Source organism: Palaemon carinicauda, chromosome 19, assembly GCF_036898095.1.
Source record: "Palaemon carinicauda isolate YSFRI2023 chromosome 19, ASM3689809v2, whole genome shotgun sequence".
Taxonomy (NCBI): Eukaryota; Metazoa; Arthropoda; class Malacostraca; order Decapoda; family Palaemonidae; genus Palaemon; species Palaemon carinicauda.
The window spans coordinates 110291144-110311993 of NC_090743.1; the positions used below are offsets into that span (position 1 = coordinate 110291144).

The window sequence follows — 20850 nt, forward strand, 5'->3', positions numbered from 1 at the left end:
TGGAAGATCTAAATTTTCTGAAACAAGATATCAACGAGTTATGAATAAAAATTCCTATTTTATTTCAACCACAAATAGTACTTAATATAATTGAGATTTTTTAAGCAGTTCTATGAAAAGTATATATTATAAATATTCGTATTACATATCAAATGAATCTTAATAATACAACTGAATAACATTTCAAATCTCTTAGTCTCTCTCACGCACATTAATAATTTTGAGGAAAGTGAAGCTGTTAACCTCAAAGAGTCCAGAAGAAACCAAAAGAAACTACCAGAAAGCAATGCAGTTGTTGATCCAAGGATCTCTCAAACAACCTTTAGCATTATCTGCAATGTCTCAGGTCTCTTAAAACAATACAGTGTTTAGAAACAAAGTCAGCAAAGATTTTTTCTGGACAGAATCTCAGGAAAGTTGGACTATGAAAATTCAAAATAACTATAGAGTTTTTAAATTGACAAAAAAAATGTCTGAGATTGACCTAAAGGAAAATATATGCACCACAACAATTATACGCCTCACATAAACCAGATAAACTCCCAGCACGGAGAAAAATAAAAAATAGGCACATTTTCCAACAGAGGTTACGAAAAAAGTTACTTAAGAAAACTAAATTTTAAAACAATTAGGAGTTAATTACTCGGCAAGAGTATAAAGGCAAATTTCTAAAAGAAATGGATATTGCGAAATTCGAGAAAAGCGCCCCTTCGTATTATCATCCAATTTTATAAAACTTATTGGAAATAAAATTTTCTCTTGGGCAAACAAGTGCTTCTATATATGCTAAGAGAGATCTCTGATGTTCTACCGAGAAAAACACTATCACTCAACTAGATAGAAAAATGATTCTGTATAGAGTACACTACTGTACAGTATTAGGAAATTACAGAGAGAGAGAAATTATCATACACCATAAATCATAACTGTTGATTACCCTAAACAACACACCAAAAATATTCTAGAAAATTGAGGAGCAAAAAAAAAAAAAAAAAAAAAAAGTTAATCCAAATATATCAATCATGGTACCAGCAAAATGATTATCAGGATTTATGAAAAGTAATACAGTATTAGGTATTACAAAGATCTCTTTCATGATAAACATATCACTCATGTCTTAGGGGAACATTGGAGTAAATCCTTGATTTTCGAAACAACTATGCATTTCACACAGAACTTTTTAGGTTTCAGAGAAACTGGTATCATCTGCTTCTTCCACAATCTTGCATCGCAAAACCCTGATTACAGGCGATTTCAACCACAACTATCTGAAATGCACTTATGGTTCACCAAAATTACCATCTATAAAGGCAACTGTTCATCTCATTGCACACACACACAATTTTAATCAGACTACTGCTTAGAGGTAACAAGTATGGAGATTAACTTCATGTGACTGCTCCTGTAAATAGGAATCATCTTCCTTTCTTTTAAAAAAATTTCAGTTCTACTTTTAAAAGAAATTTAAGAATCAAGTAAAGTAAAAATAAAGGAAATCACCTACTAAGTAATAGACTAACTTGCAAAAATTTCTTTCAACTAAAGGATCATTGTGCAATCACTTTTTACAATATCGTACACGCAAATTTTACATATCACATAGTTTAGAATTGCACAAATGTTGTGCTCATGTACAAGTCAAAGTTTTATCAAGGATTATTACTATAGATTTGTTTTTTCTAAATATATATACTGAATATATATATAGGTATATACACATACTCTGTAGTACTTTGGTTGTAATAATGCACTTGCTGTATTTAGATTTGCATATAAAATTGTAACCAAAAGAAATCTATATTCTCAAAAAGGGGGCCCATATCTGATAAAAAATCTAACCAATTATATACATATATTTCATCAGAATTCCCATAAATTTAAATCATATTCCATGACTATATATATTTATACATAAATATAACTAATTCTCAATAGTTAGCCTTTCTGGCCATACAATTTTAAAGCCTATTTTCTGACTTGACATAGTCAAAATTAATTTCATCACTAATATGGTGAATATTCAAAGTGCACCTCTTGGCACAGAAGCTAATCATGGCATGGAAATAAATATGCCAGTACAACCATGCATTTTAGCGCAATAATGTAGTAGTTAGTTCTGTACAACTATACACACATACATACACCAGAGGAAAATAAGTCTAGTCAAAAATCCTTTTCCAGTAAAATATTCATGCACTTTTGTTGGCAAAGGCTAACTTGAGGGCAGTATCATTTACTTAAAGTTTCTTCTGAAAACAAGCAAATATTTTTATAAAAATATTGAAAACAATAAAACTTGATTGACGCATAAATCATTTGTTAAGATTTTCTGAGTAATCTTTAAAAATGAGATTAAAGGTACAGAAGAATGCACAGAATTCTGCATTCTACTCATGAATGTTATAAAGGACTGATTTAACTGACCACCCAGAAATTCACCACTTCCACACAACATTGCATTGTATATAGATCCTGACTTCTGTTAATCTTCAAGATTATTATTCATCTCACATTACTACCACCATTATTACTGCTCTGTCTTTAAAATTACGGTAATAATGCATAACACTATCTGCCAACAAATCACAGGAAAATTTAAGTCACCCATTATTCTTCTTATGCATGATACTGTCTTCAAGGAAGTCATAATTATCATTTCAATATTACTTTATACTTTTATAGGTTATGAAAATGTCACAGAGTAGAAATCTCTCGTTAACCTACACAAGCTAATACTAACACTCGCACACAAATTATTTTGTTATATTTCCTCAAGGAAGACAAATTCCATAATACTGAAAACTTGTGAATCCTGGAAAATACTGCAATGTACAGAGGACTAAAGAAAAATCTCACAAAAATATACAAAATACAAATAACACATTGAAAACAATGTTTTTTTATGATAGATCCGAAACTATAAAGAATGTCTTTTTTTCACAAATAATCAGAATTACTGTGGATAGATGTCATGGCATACAAATATGACATGAAGTACATCCGCATGCATTCTAGTCATGGCTATGATCACATTATTTACAACTTTCCAATGTAGTCATAAACTAAAACTTCTATTGCCAATACAGTATTTGTTTAAGGCAGGAAATTTATTGCTTGGGTGTATTATCTACATCAAGCATCAGTAACTGTTATCTCCAATGGCGGTGCAAACTTCCAAGCATGTTGATGCGCTGGGGTGATGTTTTCATAAAATGAAGTTTGTGCCACTGCTGCAGCTGGTGAGCAAGTTACCTCTACTTTATACACACCAGCAGTGAAGAATACCAGCCCACATTGATGTCGAAACTCTTCTCCCTCGGCCAACTATAATGTAATTTGCATTTGAATTGCAAAAAATAAGTGTAATTCACGTAGAGTAATGTCATGAAAATTTAAGATCTTTTTGTTTCTTAGCTTCAATAACGAATGACGATGATATAATCAAGTTATATTATCTATTTTGTCTTATTATTTGATTATTCCTCTAAAATTGAAAAGGGATAACTTACTTTGATTTACTTTTCATATGCAAAAGCATAGATTAAACCACAGACTTACCAGTAAAAATCATTCAAACATTCAAGGAACAATCAAATAACATTGGTGATTTTATGCATACCTGTGGAGTAGTGAGTTTTGGTGCTCCAGTGATGCTCATCTTAGCATCTAATCGATAGTTGAAATGGCCATTCTGATGATCTTGAAAAGCAGTGAGTCGTAAACTCAGGGGAGGGAGAGGAGCCCCACTAGTATTTGTGACACCGACACTCAGTTCAAGGGTCTGCCCAACTAAAGCGCTGTTTTCGGTACCTCCAACCACATCCTCACCGTTGACTTGCACATCTAAAAAAATAGCTTCCACTCAACATTCCGGGGTCATGTTAAAGCTTTCTATCTTCATTTCTGCCGCAAACCAAAAGCTCAAATCTGGTAAATTTTCATGCGGAGGCTTAGAACTCCATCTTTCCTGTCATCATGCAATTTTCAGGGTCCAATTCTTTGTTTTCTCCTCTTCAGTCTATATGTTTCTTCCCTTTTCCTTACATTCTATTTTACTTGCCTTCTTACAGTATTTCCACCTACAGTATATTGTTTACAAACATCATCTCCTTACCAACACTAACTACAACCAAGCTACAGAAATACTGTATATTGTGTTTAGACATGTCTAAACACCAGTATCTATTTTGTTATCATTCAAAAGGCATACTCCCTTCAGATATTCAGTTGCAATCACAAATTCCTAAAACTGTCTACATATTAATTATAAGTCCTATCATCATACACTTTGAATTCCTTTTTTATAATTCAATTTCAAACATACCAGATCTTTTAAACTTTAACTCCAACTATACATTTACTGCACTCCCCTTTTGAATGTCCCTTATCATCACTGACCATTTTATACGAGAATTTCCCATTACAAGACCAGGCAAGAAATGAATTCCTCCACTACAGCTCCAGCTTTGATCCCTTTCGGCCTGAAACCCCATTTGGTCCTAATAATATTCAAGACTTCTCAACTTTTCTTTGTCTTCCTCTTTCCATACATAAACACCATTCAGACCATGTGCTTTTCCACTTCTCGTCACACTCCCAAAAGCTCTCAATCTTTGATAACTGTGTATCAATCAGCCTTTGGACCAATACACCTGTCTGCAACTTCTTTACATGTTATTCCATTGCTTTATATACCAATTCAACAGCCAAGTATTAAGTTTAAAGCATAATATACAGTAGGTATGTTGGGTCTCAGACATCAAAATGAGCCTTGTAAGAGGTAATAACCCTTTCGTTATGAAATGAAGATAGGGAGTAGTGCAGTTCCTGGATTACCAAAATAAACAAATGTCATGACAGTAGTAAAAATACAGAAGTTCTCAAGTATGAACATTGTAATTCTATAGCCTTGGGCAATAATCTTGTTAAATTCTAAATTATAATTCTCAAAACAAAGTTAATTTACTTGACAAAAATAAAAGTTTTCAATAAAATAAGCAATAGACACTATCTAAAGAATATGGTTAAAAAATTGCAATTTCAATTATAGATGAATATACAGTACAGTAATTAGCTCATGTAAACATGCTGTAAAAACCCAAAGGCATATCCAACAAAAAGTATGAGATAGCCTAAGAATAACATTTGTAGATGTGTTAAGGACGTCAGTAGGATTTGTCCGAACCATAAATGTAGGCACTTTGATGGAAAGGTATTTGTATGTACAATGTAACTTTTAGTAGTCCAGTGTGAGTCCAACTTTTACCTTAGTACTATTACTCGTACATACAGGAAGCTCATAACACTATTATGACTACATGAAGGACTTGTAAAGGTCTTAACCCACAACCTAGTCCAAGTCTAATTAGGCTAGTATTAGAGTCTGACCATTTCCCATCCTTATCTATGTAATTTTGCACCCCTTGCAATAACTGTAATCCTCTGTTTGCTAAACTAGTACTAAAATTTCAAATTCCATTGCCTTAGCTAGCGTAAATGTTAAATGAGGATATTATACAAATGATTACTGTACTATACTGGATTCAGATTCTCTGTAACACAGAATCTGCCCTCTAATTAAGATTAATATATTTGCAAATGTCAGATTGGCTGCATATCCAGTACACTTCCTGTATATCCAAAGGGAAATAAGCCAAATCATACATGAAAATTTTTTTTTTCACTCAACTACTCAAAGTAGTATGTAAATTTCCAGCATGATTGAAAAGCAAAAATTGAACATCTAGCAATATATAATGCATCATTATCCTGAAATACTACATCTACACTAATGGATAAAAAAAATTAGCAAAAGGAATGAAAATAAATGGCAACAGTTCCATTCAACATACGAACCTTACCTTACTTATCATAATTGGAATATTTTAGATCTCCCATGCTGCTCTGTTTGAAATAGCCTGTAAATCATGTTCTGAAGAAACTCTTAACGAGTATACATAAAATTTCTGAGACGCTGTGTTAATCTATAAAAGTACATAAACCAATTCCTCATACTTCCTTTGCAAGCACTTAAATAATAAGTGCATTTCAACTATATAAATATTCTCATCTTCTCCAAAGTAAAAAGAATTTTGTTTTCCACTCCAGATAAAAAAATTTGGAAGTCTTGGAAAACTGGCCCTACTGCAAAATTTTCATGTGTATCCCTTAATGGGGTGAATCTTCTTACATCACTTCACGGACAAAGTACAAATACCAAAAAATCACCCCTGAAATACAAAACTTTTCCAAGAGATACCCAAGAAACTTAAAAAAAGCAGTGATTTGGATATGATAAGTGGACTAACATCTTGCAACTCAACATGCAGAGATTTAAATTCTTTTGTTACAACAAATTTACCTATTTATCTATCCAGTTCAAATTTTCACTTCTTGGACTCAATAAACTAATCTACTGTATAATGATGACAACGATCTGTTGAGATGACATGCAGTAAGCGGTACCTACTTATCAAATTATTTTAAAATAAAAAGTAATATTTACAATGCCACTTACCCCAGTGGATTGGAGCCATTGTTATCAAATCATGTGTGGGAGGAGGGAAAGTGATCCCATTTAAGGAAGCTCTCCCTGGAGTGTCATTAGGCCCTTGGGTCCACCTCAATTCTACTAAGGATGCTACATGATTGCCCAAAACTGATGACCAGCTCAAGCCACTTCCTCCCTCTTTTTCACCCTGCAAAATAAATTGTATACTATAGCTATGGTTATGGTAAAAATCCTATTTCAATACTTTACAATGTGACATCTGTGTAAACTGGGCAAGATAAAAAAGGAGATAACTTATTCAATTTTGAAAATACCGTTTTTGGGTTACTGGACAAATTAACTGATAGTAGGATATTCATGATAATTTAACAAACCCATTGTTGTTTTAATGGGTAATGATGAATAAAGGGGTATTGACGAATGAAAAGCTTGTCAGCATATTTGGGTGAGGTTCTGTGAGGTTCAAAGGACTCTTCTGTAGTAAAGGCTAGAACAGGGAATCAAAAACAAAATTATTTACCAAAGAATTATTGGCTTCCCTGCCTTAGCCTCAGTGCATCACTCTGCAAGGCATGAACTCTATGTGTATAAGGAGAACTTTCCTCTCTCCGCTCTTCCCAGCCTGACAAGGGATTCAGCCAAGTTTGGCTGGTACTGCTAGGGTACCACAGCCCACTCTCCCCCGTTATCCACCACATATGAAGCTTCATATGCAGAATCCCCTACTGCTGCTACCTCCGCAGTCACCTAGGCGGGCGCCGGAGGAAGCAGCAGGCCCTACCAGAATTGCGTCACAATCACTCGCCATTCATTCCTATTTCTAGCACGCTCTTGTCTCTCTCACATCTATCCTCCTATCACCCAGAGCTTTATTCACTCCATCCATCCACCCAAACCTTGGCCTTCCTCTTGGACTTCTCCCATCAACTCTAGCATTCATTACCTTCTTTATCAGACGGTCACTTTCCATTCCCTCAACATGGCCAAACCACCTCAACACATTCATATCCACACTAGCTGCTAAATCATTTCCTACACCCGTTCTCACCCTCACTACTTCGTTCCTAACCCTATCTAATTGAGATACACCAACGATACTCCTCAGACAATTCATCTCAAACACATTCAATTTCAGTCTCTCCATCACTTTCATTCCCCACAACTCCGACCCATACATCACAGTTGGTACAATCACTTTCTCATACAGAACTCTCTTTGCATTCATGCCTAACCCTTTATTCTTTATCACTGCCTTAACTGCCCCAACACTTTGCATCCTTCATTCACTCTCTAATGTACATCTGGTTCCACTCCACCATTTGCTGCAACAACAGACCCCAAGTACTTGAACTGATCCACCTCCTCAAGTAACTCTCAATTTAACATGACATTCAACCTCACACCACGCTCCCTTCTCATGCATCTCATAACCTTACTCTTACCCACATTAACTCTCAACTTCCTTCTCTCACATACCCTTCCAAGCTCCGTCACTAATCAACCAAGGTTCTCTTCTGAGTCTGCAACCAGTACAGTATCATCCGCAAACAACAACTGATTTACCTCCCATTCACGATCATTCTCATCTACCACTTTCAATCCTCGTCCAAGCACTCGAGCATTCACCTCTCTCACCACTTCATCAACAAACATGTTGAACAACAATGGTGACATCACACATCATTGTCTCAGCCCCACTCTCACTCGAAATGACTCACTCACTTCATTTCCTATCCTAACACATGCTTTACTACCTTTGTAGAAACTTTTCACTGCTTGCAACCTACCACCAATTCCATATAACCTCATCACATGCTACATCGCTTCCCTATCAAATCTATCATACGCTTTCTCCAGATCCATAAACGCAACATAAACCTTCTTGCCTTTTGCTAAATATTTCTCGCATAACTGCCTAACTGTAAAAATCCGATTCATACATCCCCTACCTCTTCTAAAACCACCCTGTACTTCTAAGATTGCATTCTCTGTTTTTTCCTTAATCCTATTAATCAGTACTCTACCATACACTTTTCCAACCCCACTCGACAAATTAATACCCCTTCAATTACAACACTCATACACATCTCCCTTACCCTTATATAGTGGTAAAATACACACACAAACCCAGTCTACTGGTACCATTGACAACATAAAACACATATTAAACAATCTTACCAACCATTCAAGTACTGTCACACCCCCTTCCTTTAACATCTCTGCTCACACCATCCATACCAGGTGCTTTTCCTACTCTCGTTTCATCTAGTGCTTTTCTCACTTTCTTTCAATCTCTCTCTCATTCTCATCTCCCATCACTGGCACCTCAACACCTGCAATAGCAATTATATCTGCCTCCCTATTACTCTCAACTTTCAGTAAAGTTTCAAAATATTCCGCCCACTTTTTCCTTGCTTCCTTTCCTTTTAACAACCTTCCATTTCACTGTCTCTTCAATTCTAATTAAGTAATACTGTGATATACTTCACCCCTAATTAACTGTACCTATCAAATAAATTGAGATAGAATTCTGTCAATTGTCAAGAGCAACAAACAATATGTCCTAGTAGTGACATGCCCGGGGAGGCATTGTGTGTAGTGCTAGTAAGGATTCAAAGTGGGCACATAAATTCAGAATTGGAAGGGCTGTGACAGGTACAATAGAGCTTAAACTCGTGGGTTACCATCATACAAACCGAGTCCGTTCCTTACATATTGACAAACTGGCTTTAGGCCAGGGAGGACAACATTTCTTTGGTATATCTTGCCTTGTTGGAATCCCTGCTCTAGCCTTTACAGAAAAGTCCTTGGGAACCACACAGATGCCTAACCTCAAAAATAAATATTTGATATGGCTATCAAATTTTTCTTCAGAACTCATCCCAAAGAAAATCAATTACACAGGTTTTTTTTCATACTTTTTTCAACTATTAAAAGTTATCCCAATAAATCTAAAAAAAAAATTTTCAAATGATATAAATTCTAAATTACAGTACAGTTTTTTAAGGAGACTGAATATAAAAAATAACATATTAAATGTATAAGTTCTCTTCATGCTGATGTAGCTGAACTAAAATAATTGTTATTGGACTTAGTTTAATAACATACTATTGACAAACAGAACTATAAAGATATCTGGAAAATTTTGATTCCCTGAAGATGATACAAAATCAGTATAAAAATAACAAATTTTAAGCTTAAGCTACATGATAAAAAACTAGAAAAATCAACATCATAAAATCTTGAACTTCAAATAACAAGAAATAATACAGTACCTGAGTTAATATAGCCAGAGGACAGCGATCCACAGGAACAGGTACTCTACAAGAATCCCCAGCTTCTATGAGGATATGCTTTGTCGGTGTGTAGTGAAGATCCATTTCCTGAGTGGCACAATTCAACAAATCTAAAACTACATAACACTGGTGAGGTAATTCTGCCGGTAGGACGTCCCAACGTGTCACCAAGAGGGAAGGCGTGACATCCACACTGATTGCTAACCGAGTTGTGCGGCAATATTCTGCATCTCTCCCGGATCCTCCAGAGTACTTTATCGTTAAATTAGCTTCCAATGTTCTGCCTGCACATGCTGAAAAGTTTTTTAAAACATCCTTGATGTATATGACATATTTGCAAATAAACCCAAAATACACAATTGGTTTGAAAAGGTCTGTATACATTACTGTATCAATGTGGAATATGATGATTTTAAAATATCAGATCTACAGCAAAATACCAAACCAGACAAAGTTCATAATTATACCTGATGTATTAACTGTCGTCCTGGTTCTGACACTTGATGAAGGTGCCTGAGTGGATGAGGACGATCCTGATCTTAAACTAGAACCTGAGCGTGATGATAAGAGAGAAGCTGAAGAATCAGTCCTGCGTGTGCGGGCTCCTCTCGTACTGGAGGTGGCGACAGATTGTCTGGATGGCAAAGAAGACGGTCCCCCAGATAAGAGAGACGGAGGTTCACTACCAGAAACCATGCTACTTGTTTCCATCGATTCATCCATCAAACGGCCAGGACACAAGAAGTCAGACATGGCATAAACGTAAAGGGTAAGAGAGGCTTTGCCCCCAGGAGGGATAGGAAGTTGAGCACATATATTCTCCTCACTGTACTGAAACACCTGAAATTAAAACCAGTCATTACCATACCAGAGGAATAAAAATATTGGCACTATGGCAGAATAAGAGCAGCAGAAGATACCTGATACCTGGTGTGGTAAAAACTTTTTCACTGAATACTAATAAAATACTGAAAGAGAAACCACAAAATTTCAAAGTAATTTGTATTTTCCTAACTATACCAACCTGAGTCCTTTAATAGAGTATGACTTCAATGAAGCTAGAGAGGCCATTTAAATTTCAACTAGGTAAACACAGATGTCTGTTGGGTGACAGGTAGGCCCTGCCCTACCAACGGGTGAAGTAACCCTCCCTTTGACCTTTAACCTAGTACTTGCAGGATGGTTGAGGAAAGAGTGTAATTCAAAGGACTTCGGTTTCTAGAGTCAAGAAAAATATAAAGTCCTTATAACCAAACTGGCTGGTTACTAGCCACACAAAATGCAAGTGATGAATCTTGTCAACCCCCTCACTACCTTAGCATGAAGATGCTGCAGGCGTTAGGCTAGGTCCCTACAAGGAGATTGGTTGCTGAAGGACCTATATCTGAAAGGATATCTGGTCTGAATGTATGCTGGTCATTAATTCCAGCCACCCACTCGTCTGGGAGAACAGGGGAGACACTTCGATAGCAAATTTGTCAGAAAGGAAAAATACTTGGGTCATGAAGCATACTTGAATCCTGTGTCCGGTTCAGCACATAATGGAACAACTGCTGCACCTATACTAAGAAGGGAAGGGAGAAGAGGAGAAATGCCCCTTCAAGGCTTACTTCACAACCAATATCTCGTACGAGATGTTTCTCGTATGAGGGATCTAACTTTGTAATACAGCTTGTTCTTGTTGAGTAGATACCGAAGAACCAAGGATAGGGTTATCTTGAGACCTGTTGGTAAATTCCTGTAGGTAGTGGACAGCGAAGGTAATTTGTTGAACAAGACTCCCTCTTTCAAGATTAGCGCCACTATTTTGAAGACTGGAGCAGATCAGATATCCCTGACTTTGAACGTTTGAACTGAGATATTTCTTTCATGCTCTCGTTGGATAAGCACGTCTGATGATGCATGAGGCAAAAGAAGCAATGATCTTGATGCAGGAAGTCTCTCTGGTGCTTTGCAAGGAGACCCGAGTTGTCTCAGTAGATCTGTCTCTTCTCCACAGGACAGAGGAGTGAGTTATCCTGAAATCCACTTGTAAAGAAATGGAGAAGGACATTATTATTATTATTATTATTATTATTACTTTCTAAGCTACAACCCTACTTGGAAAACAGGATGCTATAAGCCCAGGAGCTCCAACAAGGAAAGTAGCCCAGTGAGGAAAGGAAACAAGGAAAAATAAAATATTTCAAGAACAATAACAACATTAAAATAAATATTTCCTATATAAACCATAAAAAAATTAACAAAAGAAGAGGAAGAGAAATAATATAGAATAGTGTGCCCAAGTGCACCCTCAAGCAAAAGAACTTCAACCCAAGACAGAGGATGACCATGGTACAGAGGTTATGGTACTACCCAAGACTAGAGAACAATGGTTTGATTTTGGAGTGTCCTTCTCCTAGAAGAGCTGCTTACCATAGCTAAAGAGTCTCTTCTACCCTTACCAAGAGGAAAGTTGCCTCTGAACAATTACTGTGCAGTGGTTAACAGATTGGGTGTGAAGAATTTTTTGGTAATCTCAGTGTTGTCAGGTGTATGAGGACAGAGGAGAATATGTTAAGAACAGGCCAGACTATTAGGTGTGTGTGTGTGTGTGTGTGTGTGTGTGTGTGTGTGTGTGTGTGTGTGTGTGTGTGTGTGTGTGTGTGTAGGCACAGGGAAAATGAACCGTAACAAGAGAGAAGGATCCAACGTAGTACTGTCTGGCCAGTCAAAAGACCCCATAACTGTCTAGTGGTAGTATCCTAACAGGTGGCTGGTGCTCTAGTCAACCCACTACCTACATGATTTGGAGTTATATACTGTACAACTAAAATCTGGATCTTGAACACAAACTTTGGATCAAAGGAGAGGAAGACCTTCCTTCGTTAAACAATGACACATAAAATTTGTAATGTCAAGTGGTACGCCTCTTCCCATCGCCAATACCTGGTGAGGGTAGACTGTTTGGCACTTCTCCTGAGCCTCGGCTGATTCCTCGAAGGTGAAGGGTCGGTCCAACCTCTTAAGTTTGAGAACAGGTTAAATGCTGAGTGAAAGCTGAGAGGAACTCCCTAATTAGATGAAGGAGAGTAGAATTGCAAACCTTAGCAGATATTCCCAGAACAAAAAAGTAATTTTCTTACGATGCCAAAGTAGAATATGGGTAGTTCTACCAGTGCCTCAAAAAAGGAGAGCTAGTAAATCCGGAGAGAACTGGTATGTGGTGCTTTGAAGCAGCCAGGGTATCCTAAGACCAATGTTGTCAAGAGACTGTTGAGAACTGGTCAACTAGGTAGACAGGTGGAAAGGATAAGGCATCAGAAGAAATCAGTATGTTGGAGTCCTTTCTGGAAAAGGAGACCAGTCAACTGGAAGATGTGTTCAAGGGCATTATATTAGAAGTCCCAGATCAACCAGGAGGCGAATGAGTCCTTCAATGTTATTTCCTGAAAAGCAAGGTGCCTTTCCAACATTCACGAATGTAGGGACTGCTATGGCCGTAATCCATGTGCCCCTGCTGAATGAGTGTCGTGCTAGAACATTCTTCTCACAGTATTTGGAGTGGACATTGCTGAGAGCTCCATCATGTCATCGGCTGCCCCAGTGCAAACCTGCTTGCTCAATTACAAAGGTCTATGATACCACATCCCTTCACTTTTACACATACGTGACTACTATGGAGTTGCCCTTCTTCAACACAACTGGGTATCCTATCTAACTCTGTTGGGAGGCTTGTCAAGCTAAAAGCATTGCCTGGACTTCATTTGTCATTAGGCAGGAGGTTTACTTCGGAGAGCAGAATGTCTCGGACCTGGAGCATTGCTTCCTGGAATGAGACGGCCAAATCAATCATTAAGAACACCCAAGGGGTGATATCTCATTCCAGAGGGGACCAGAAGAGGTGAGCATAAAAGCTTATTCTTATTCCTGATCTAGATATTAACCTTTGGCACTGTCGTTCAATTAGTTCATTATGCATGTTGCATAAGATTTTTCATAATTCTGACCATCCTTTACATTCAGATCTTCCCGTACAGTTCCATCCTGTTCATAATACTAGGTATGCAGTTAATTCTAATAGTCAGGCCTTCTCCATCATGAGGCTCAATACTACACAATACTCTAGAAGATTATTCCAGCTGTGACCAAGTTGTGGAATGATCTTCCTAATCTCGTAGTTGAATCAGTTGAACTTCAAAAGTTCAAACTCGCAGCAAATGTTTTTATGTTGAACAGGCTTGCACAAGTCCTTTTACAGTTTATAAATGAAATAGGTTTAATCTTGTTAATGTTTTTAAAGTATTTAATTTTAATTTTCATTACTCCTTATATCGTTTATTTATTTCCATATGTCCTTTCCTCACTGGGCTATTTTTCCCTGTTGGAGCCCTTGGGCTTATAGCATCTTGCTTTTCCAACTAGGGTTGTAGCTTAGCTAGTAGTAGTAACAATAATAATAATAATAATAATAATAATAATAATAATAATAATAATAATAATAGCGGTACAGTTCACAATTCCCAGTTTGAACTGGTAACTAAAACCCTTAGGACAAAAATGTGGTTCTTCCTGTAGAACAACTTTTTCCCCAGACCAGTTAGCTGTAAACCCCGGGAGAATTGTCTGGAAGGCTTTGAATGTGCTTTTCTACATGTTTCTTTGCGACCCAAAAGCCCATTGGTACCCGACTACAGCTTCAGGAAGGGCTTTGCCATCTATATGAGATGACCAAGTCCAAATAATCAAATTCTAGGTTGAGGTGAAATACAATATTCGAATGCAGCGAACAAGAAGTCCATCAGGTAGCTGATTAGTCTTTTCCTGGAAGTTGCTTCCAAGCACAAAACCAATGACCCAGCATTTGAGTTTTCCATCGGGTCTCTCTTTTTTCCTCTGCAATCGCTTAATCAATGGACAATGGAGAAGGTCCACTCCTCTTTTAGGATGTAGAAGAAGGGCGGTGAAGTTCATTCCTGCCTCTCGTGAGAGTAGTCAGCAATAGCAGGAGCAAGAAATTTTGATACTTCCCTGTTTTAAGTTTATTGTTCAAACCTGTACTGGAATGAGTCGGTGCATGGGAAGCGGTAATAGCGTGTGCCGATACTATTTCCAAATGAGGGAGGATTCTTGACACACACAGCTTCTCACTACCCAAAAAGAAAGAAGAGGAATGTCCAGGTAGGGGAAGGAGATGGTGCACAGGTAGCGATAGCAGTGTGTTGATACAATTTCCTCATGACAAAATACTTTCGGCATGTACTGCTTCTAACTCTCCCAGAGAGAGAGGGAAAGTGAGGGAGAGAGAAGAATAACATCCAAGGAAGCAAGGCCAGACACCATTATTCTACCACCAGTGTGTGTACTTGTTCTCATGAGAAATCGAGCAAAATGTGAGCACCTTTACCATGTACTGGTCATTTCTACTTGTGGATATGCATGTTCCCAGTGCATACCAACACAACTTGCAAATGAGGCGAGAACATATTATACCTTCTTAGAGCGGGAAACTTCTTGGTATCCCACTCATTCCCTGTGTTGAAGACCATGGTCTTTGCCATAATGTGTACAGAACTCCTGATCTTGTTGTCTCTTGGAACTGTCATGAGAAGGATGGGAAAGAGGGCAGTACTGTTTATCCTAGCATAGGGTACGAGTACTCAGCCTCTTAAAAAACAGGTACTTTATAGCGTACATAAATGTATTCTCCGGAAGGTAGCTTTCCCGACAAGTAACCTCTCACCTCGCATAAGAGCAAGAACACGCAGTACTAAGATTTCATTTCTGAGTAGATACATCATAGGTACATACTGTTCCTTCCCAGCTCACGAAGGTCTGTCTAAGGAGACGAGCATGATGTAGCATCCCTAAGTTTGTATGAGTGCTGAGATTGGACCTTAAGTCACCTATTCCAATTCATATCGCGAGAAAGAGTTGAAAGACCTTGGCATGGGGGAAAACTCTAGGGGCAAAAGAAAATCCAATTACCAGGACTGGTTTCTGAACATAAGACGATATAGGTTATAGAACAGTTTCAGTATGTCAAAAGATCTAGAAAGTTTTCTAGTCTGATGGTGTTGGAAAGGAAGGTAACAGGCGTACCGGTTCCCTGACGACTCAAAAGTAACGATCATAAGAACAAGTGTAAGATCCAATTCTTGTGGCTCCCTATTGCATGGATCCTGATCGCGGCATCCAACCCATCTGGGGGGAAACGACGATCATGGACAAAAAGCAGAAGGAGGCTTCTCTTGCCAGGAAGGAACACAATCAGAACGTTCTCATGAAGAGAACATGAACGGAAAGAGCACGGGGAAACCTCTAAGCTCGAGAAGGAAAGATCTCGTGGTCCATACAGGCATTGAGAACAATCACAGGTTCCTCTTCCACCAATATCATGTACTGGAAAGCTGGAACGAAGCAGATAGGAAAAGTTCAGTGACTCAAAAGTCACTGAAGAAATCACGTGTTGTCCAATCATGTATTGCCCGTTAAGTGCAGTGAATAATGTACAGTACCTAAATCAAATACCATACAGTAACATATTCTCTATTCTCTGGGAAGAAAACATTTGGCCTCTTGAGAAAGTACCGAGAACGTCCATGGACTAGATACGTTCTAGGTACATACTGTCCATCTCAAGGTACATGAGGAAAGGTTAGTCAAAGGAGGCCTTGTCACTTCCTGAGCGAGAAAAAAACCAATCAAATAGTGACTTGTCATACCGAGAGTGCTCAAGCAGTGACAAAGTGTTTGTACACTAGAGGAAATCTGAAGCATAACACGTAAACCTTTTGCGTTTGATGGTGATAGTACCAGTGGCTGTAGTGCACGGGAATGATTAGGTTTGTGAAACTTGTGTCCATGAATGATCCTGTTTGTGAAGCTCATGAGTGTATGCTCGAGTTTTCGATGAATATGCAAGTGGATGATCATAATCGTAAACCTCAAATGCGTGAACAATCTGGGTTGGGGATGATCAAGTGCATGAAGTTTGTGCGTGTGCATGATCGTGTTTGTGAAAATTGTGCGTAAATGATCATGTTTATGAAGGATTGCGCGTGTGGAATAACGTGTATGTGAAATATCACACGTGTAATATGACGTGTAAATGAATGACGGGCTCTGGTTGAGCATATTTATAAAACTTATGCATGTGGAGCCTTTGCACATGCGAAGACATTGCATGTGGAGTGTGTATACATGGAACCCCTGTGAGTGGACAACTCTTGTTACCCAGGGATGATCTTTACACTCTCCTTCTCAGCAGCAGGTGAAGGCTCGGCAGCAGAATAAGAAGAAGCTAAAGAAACACTCAGAGCAAAAGCAGTGTGCGCCGATACCTCACTCGGTCGGCAGCAGACTTCCTCTGATGAAGTACCACCAAAGACTAAAGAAAACTAACTCCTTAGTTCACCATGTCATTGTAAGGCCACATACATAGAGGATAGGACAGCAACAGACATGCCACCAGACAGGAACAAAAATGCTGAAGATTGATAGATAGTATCAATAAGTGTCACACAATTACAGTTATCATTAAACACTGCATATTCTCACCTTCTTTCATTAATATTCCTCGAATGTGACTGCCTGCCAGAGCATTTATTCAATCTGAAAGAAGAGGCCAAAGATTAAAACAGCCAGGCGAGGACACCAAAAAGTATGTCAGTTGTAGGAAGTAGGTTGGCCAGGGCACCAGTCACCCGTTGAGATACTATCGCTAGAGTGTTATTGGATTTTTTGACTGGCCAGACAGTAATGCATTGGATCCCTCTCTCTGGATACGGCTCATTTTTCTTTGCCTGCACATACACCGAATAGTCTGGCATATTCTTTACACATTCTCGTCTTTCTTCATACACCAGACAACACTGAAATTACCAACGACTTCTTCAGTCAAGGGGCTAATTACTGTACTGTGATATTGGCTACTTTACTCTTGGTAAGGGTAAAAGAGAGACTTTAGCTATGGTAAGCAGCTCTTCTAGGAGAACACTCCAAAATCAAACCATTGTTCTCAAGTCTTGGGTAGTGTCATAGCCTCTGTAACAAGGTCTTCCACCGTCTTGGGATCGAGTTCTTTTGCTTGAGGGTACACTCGAGCACACTATTCTATATTATTTATATATTTATTTTTTTTTTCCTTTTTTTAAATGGTGTGTTGGGCAGGCTTAATAGAAGGGCCGTGGATGCCTGGTGGTTTATCAAGAGAATGTCTTTTCCTTATCTGATTCTATTTCTTTTCAAACCCATCCTTACTGTCCTCCCTTCAGTTGAAGTGGCTATCCTGGAGGGTATTTAGCCTTGCATGGTGTATCGGCTCCTCCATGCTGATCAGTTTTTCCGACTTTTTTTTTTCTTAGTCTATGGGTTTGATCAATCAGTTTATTTATATTTCCTTAAAACAGATTGTTTTTTGTTATCATTCTTGTTAATTTAGTTGTTTAGTATGATGTATCTTTTTTATTACCATTAATTCTTATGCTCTCTGGAGACATTGAACGAAATCCAGGACTAGTACGTCCTAGATTTCGTCAAAGTCGTTCTACTATATTGCAATATTCGTGGTCTTCATGCAAATATTCAAGACCTTACAGTTGAGTCCAGACAGTATGATATTCTTTTGTGCTCAGAAACTTTGGTTTCTAATATGAGGCACTCATCTGAGCTCCTTATAACTGGTTTTAAGAAGCCAATAATGTTGAAATTGGAAGCCATCCCTAGGGCTAGGGGAATGGCGGTGTATATTAGGAGCGAGTACCCTGCTTCTCATTGCTATGAATGTGGATGTCATGAGATTCAGGTAATAAAAGTTTGTGGTAGGCATAACAACTTCTATTTGTGTTCAATCCACCGAAATTCAGACATGGATGATTCTATCTTCGATTGTCTTCTTACCATTAAAGCTTAGATACAAAATGATGATAGAAAGGCCTCTTTTGTCTTTGTTGGTGATTTCAATGCTCACCATAGGAAGTGGTTAAATTCTGTTTCTCCTACCGATCGCCATGCCTTAAGAGCTTTAGACTTTGCCATTGAATCAGGCTGTGAGCAAATCATAAGTGAAGCTACTCCCAGGTCTGGAAACAGCTTGGACCTCATATACACCGACTACCCTGGCGTTATAACAAGGTTGCTTCTCCAGTTGGGACATCTGATCATGCTATGATTTCATTAGTAATGAAGACTGAGCACCCTGTCCTTCATGTATCGTACTCTTGTAATGAATGAATGATTTGAAGTTCTCTGGCATCCTGACATCGAAGGTCCATACTCTTGTAAGATTTATATGAAATCTCAAGCAGATTGGAATGGGAATTTGCATGATCTTTTGTGCTTGAATTGGTCACAATTATATAATAGTGTAGATCCTGTCGTCCCTTTGAATGAGAATCTAGTCAACATAATTGATAGGCATATCCCTTCTCATGTGCAAAGGTACCGAGTGAAGGACAAACCATGGTTCAATGACGATTATCAACGTTCTCATTTGGAGAAACAGGAGGCCTATCATCTTTGGAAGGGTAACAGATCAGATTTGACCTGGAATAACTATACTCAGCTTAGAGCTTTTCCTCAGAGAGTCTATGCTTCAACTGAAAAGGAATACAATCCAACCATAAAACAAACCTTTTCTGCTACAACCCAGGAACGTGAGTGGTGGACTACCCCCTAAATCTGCACTCTTTGGTGTAGATGCAACAGTTCCTCCTTTACTTAAACCATATGGCTCAGTCACTCCAGTCCAAAGGAAAAGGCAACCCTTTTGGCTGATGTGTTTGACAGTAAGCAAAGTAATGAGAAACTTTAACTTCCTGTGTAGACCCAAATGGTACTTTTCCTTTGTTTTTTTATAAAGACTGCAAATTTCTTAGCTCCAAAGTTATCTGTTATTTTGTGAAAGTTAGTAAGAAGAGGAGCTTTAAGCACTTGTTCGAAAATTGGTAATGTTACTCCACTATGTAAATGTGTTTGTGGTAGCTCAATTCCAACTGATCACCACCTAATTTCCATAACTCCCATATTATCCAAAGTGTTTGAACGTCTTTTGGCAAAACGTCTTAATAGGTTTACTGAAGGTAATCATCTGTTCTCTAGTTTGCAATTTGGTTTTTGTAAAGGCCTTGGAGCATGTGATGCCCTTCTTACAATTTCCAATGCTGTACAGAAATCCCTTGATTATGGTGAGGAAGTTTGCATGAATGGCCTTGATTTTAGTGCTGCCTTTGACTGTGTTAATCATGAGGCCCTTGTTTTCAAACTCAATCAGTTGGGAGTGGGTGGGTCGTTTCTGAGGATCATTATTGAATTTTTAAGTAATAGATATCAAAGAGATGTTGTTGATGGACACCATAGTGAGTATAGGAATGTGATATCTGGTGTTCCACAGGGTAGTGTTCTTGGCCCATTACTTTTCATCTTATATACCCATGACATGTGGTTTGGCATAAAAACAAGCTTGTTACATATGCAGGTGATGCTACTCTCTCTGCATCAATTCCATCTCCTGAATGTACATCTGGGGTTGCTGAATCTCTTTATAGAGATCTAGCTAAAATTAGTGCATGGTGCAAATTACGTGGTATGAAGTTGAATCCTAACAAAATTCAAAGTATGATTGTGAGTAGATCAAGGACGGGGGCTCCTCAACATCCGGATCTCAGCACTGATAATGTTTCTTTAACTTTGTATGACTATTAAAATTTCAGGTGTGATTCTCGACAGCAAATTTACTTTTCAGAAACACATTTGGTCTGTGTCTTCTTCAATTGAACAAAAAATTGGCTTATTGAGAAAGACTTTTAAGATATTCGGTGATCAATCTATTATGAAGTGTTTTAATTCTTTCATTCTGTCTTGTTTCAAGTATGATTCTCCTGTCAGGTCTTCAGCTGCCGATTCTCATCTTAATTTGTTGGACAGGAACTTATGGTCTATTAAATTTCTTATTCCTGATCTAGATACTAATCTTTGACACTATTAAATTTCTTATTCCTGATCTAGATATTAATCTTTGGCACAGTCATTCACTCTTTACATTCAGATCTTCTTGGACAGTTC

The 20850-nt window shown here is 37.9% G+C and overlaps 1 protein-coding gene across 3 annotated transcripts in view; it reads right to left on the reverse strand.

Annotated features, from left to right (window-relative positions):
* Positions 1-20850, reverse strand: part of brun (trafficking protein particle complex subunit brun) — a 129844-nt gene that overhangs the window by 864 nt on the left and 108130 nt on the right. For all 3 annotated transcript variants that reach the window (XM_068393737.1, XM_068393738.1, XM_068393739.1), the window contains exons 15-19: positions 10275-10647; positions 9787-10100; positions 6518-6698; positions 3620-3843; positions 1-3324 (exon numbers count right to left, since the gene is read on the reverse strand). The exon at positions 1-3324 is cut by the window's left edge and continues 864 nt beyond it. In XM_068393737.1, the coding sequence (XP_068249838.1) occupies positions 3133-3324; positions 3620-3843; positions 6518-6698; positions 9787-10100; positions 10275-10647 (1284 nt within the window). In that variant the 3' untranslated portion in view covers positions 1-3132. The remainder of the gene's footprint in view (positions 3325-3619; positions 3844-6517; positions 6699-9786; positions 10101-10274; positions 10648-20850) is intronic.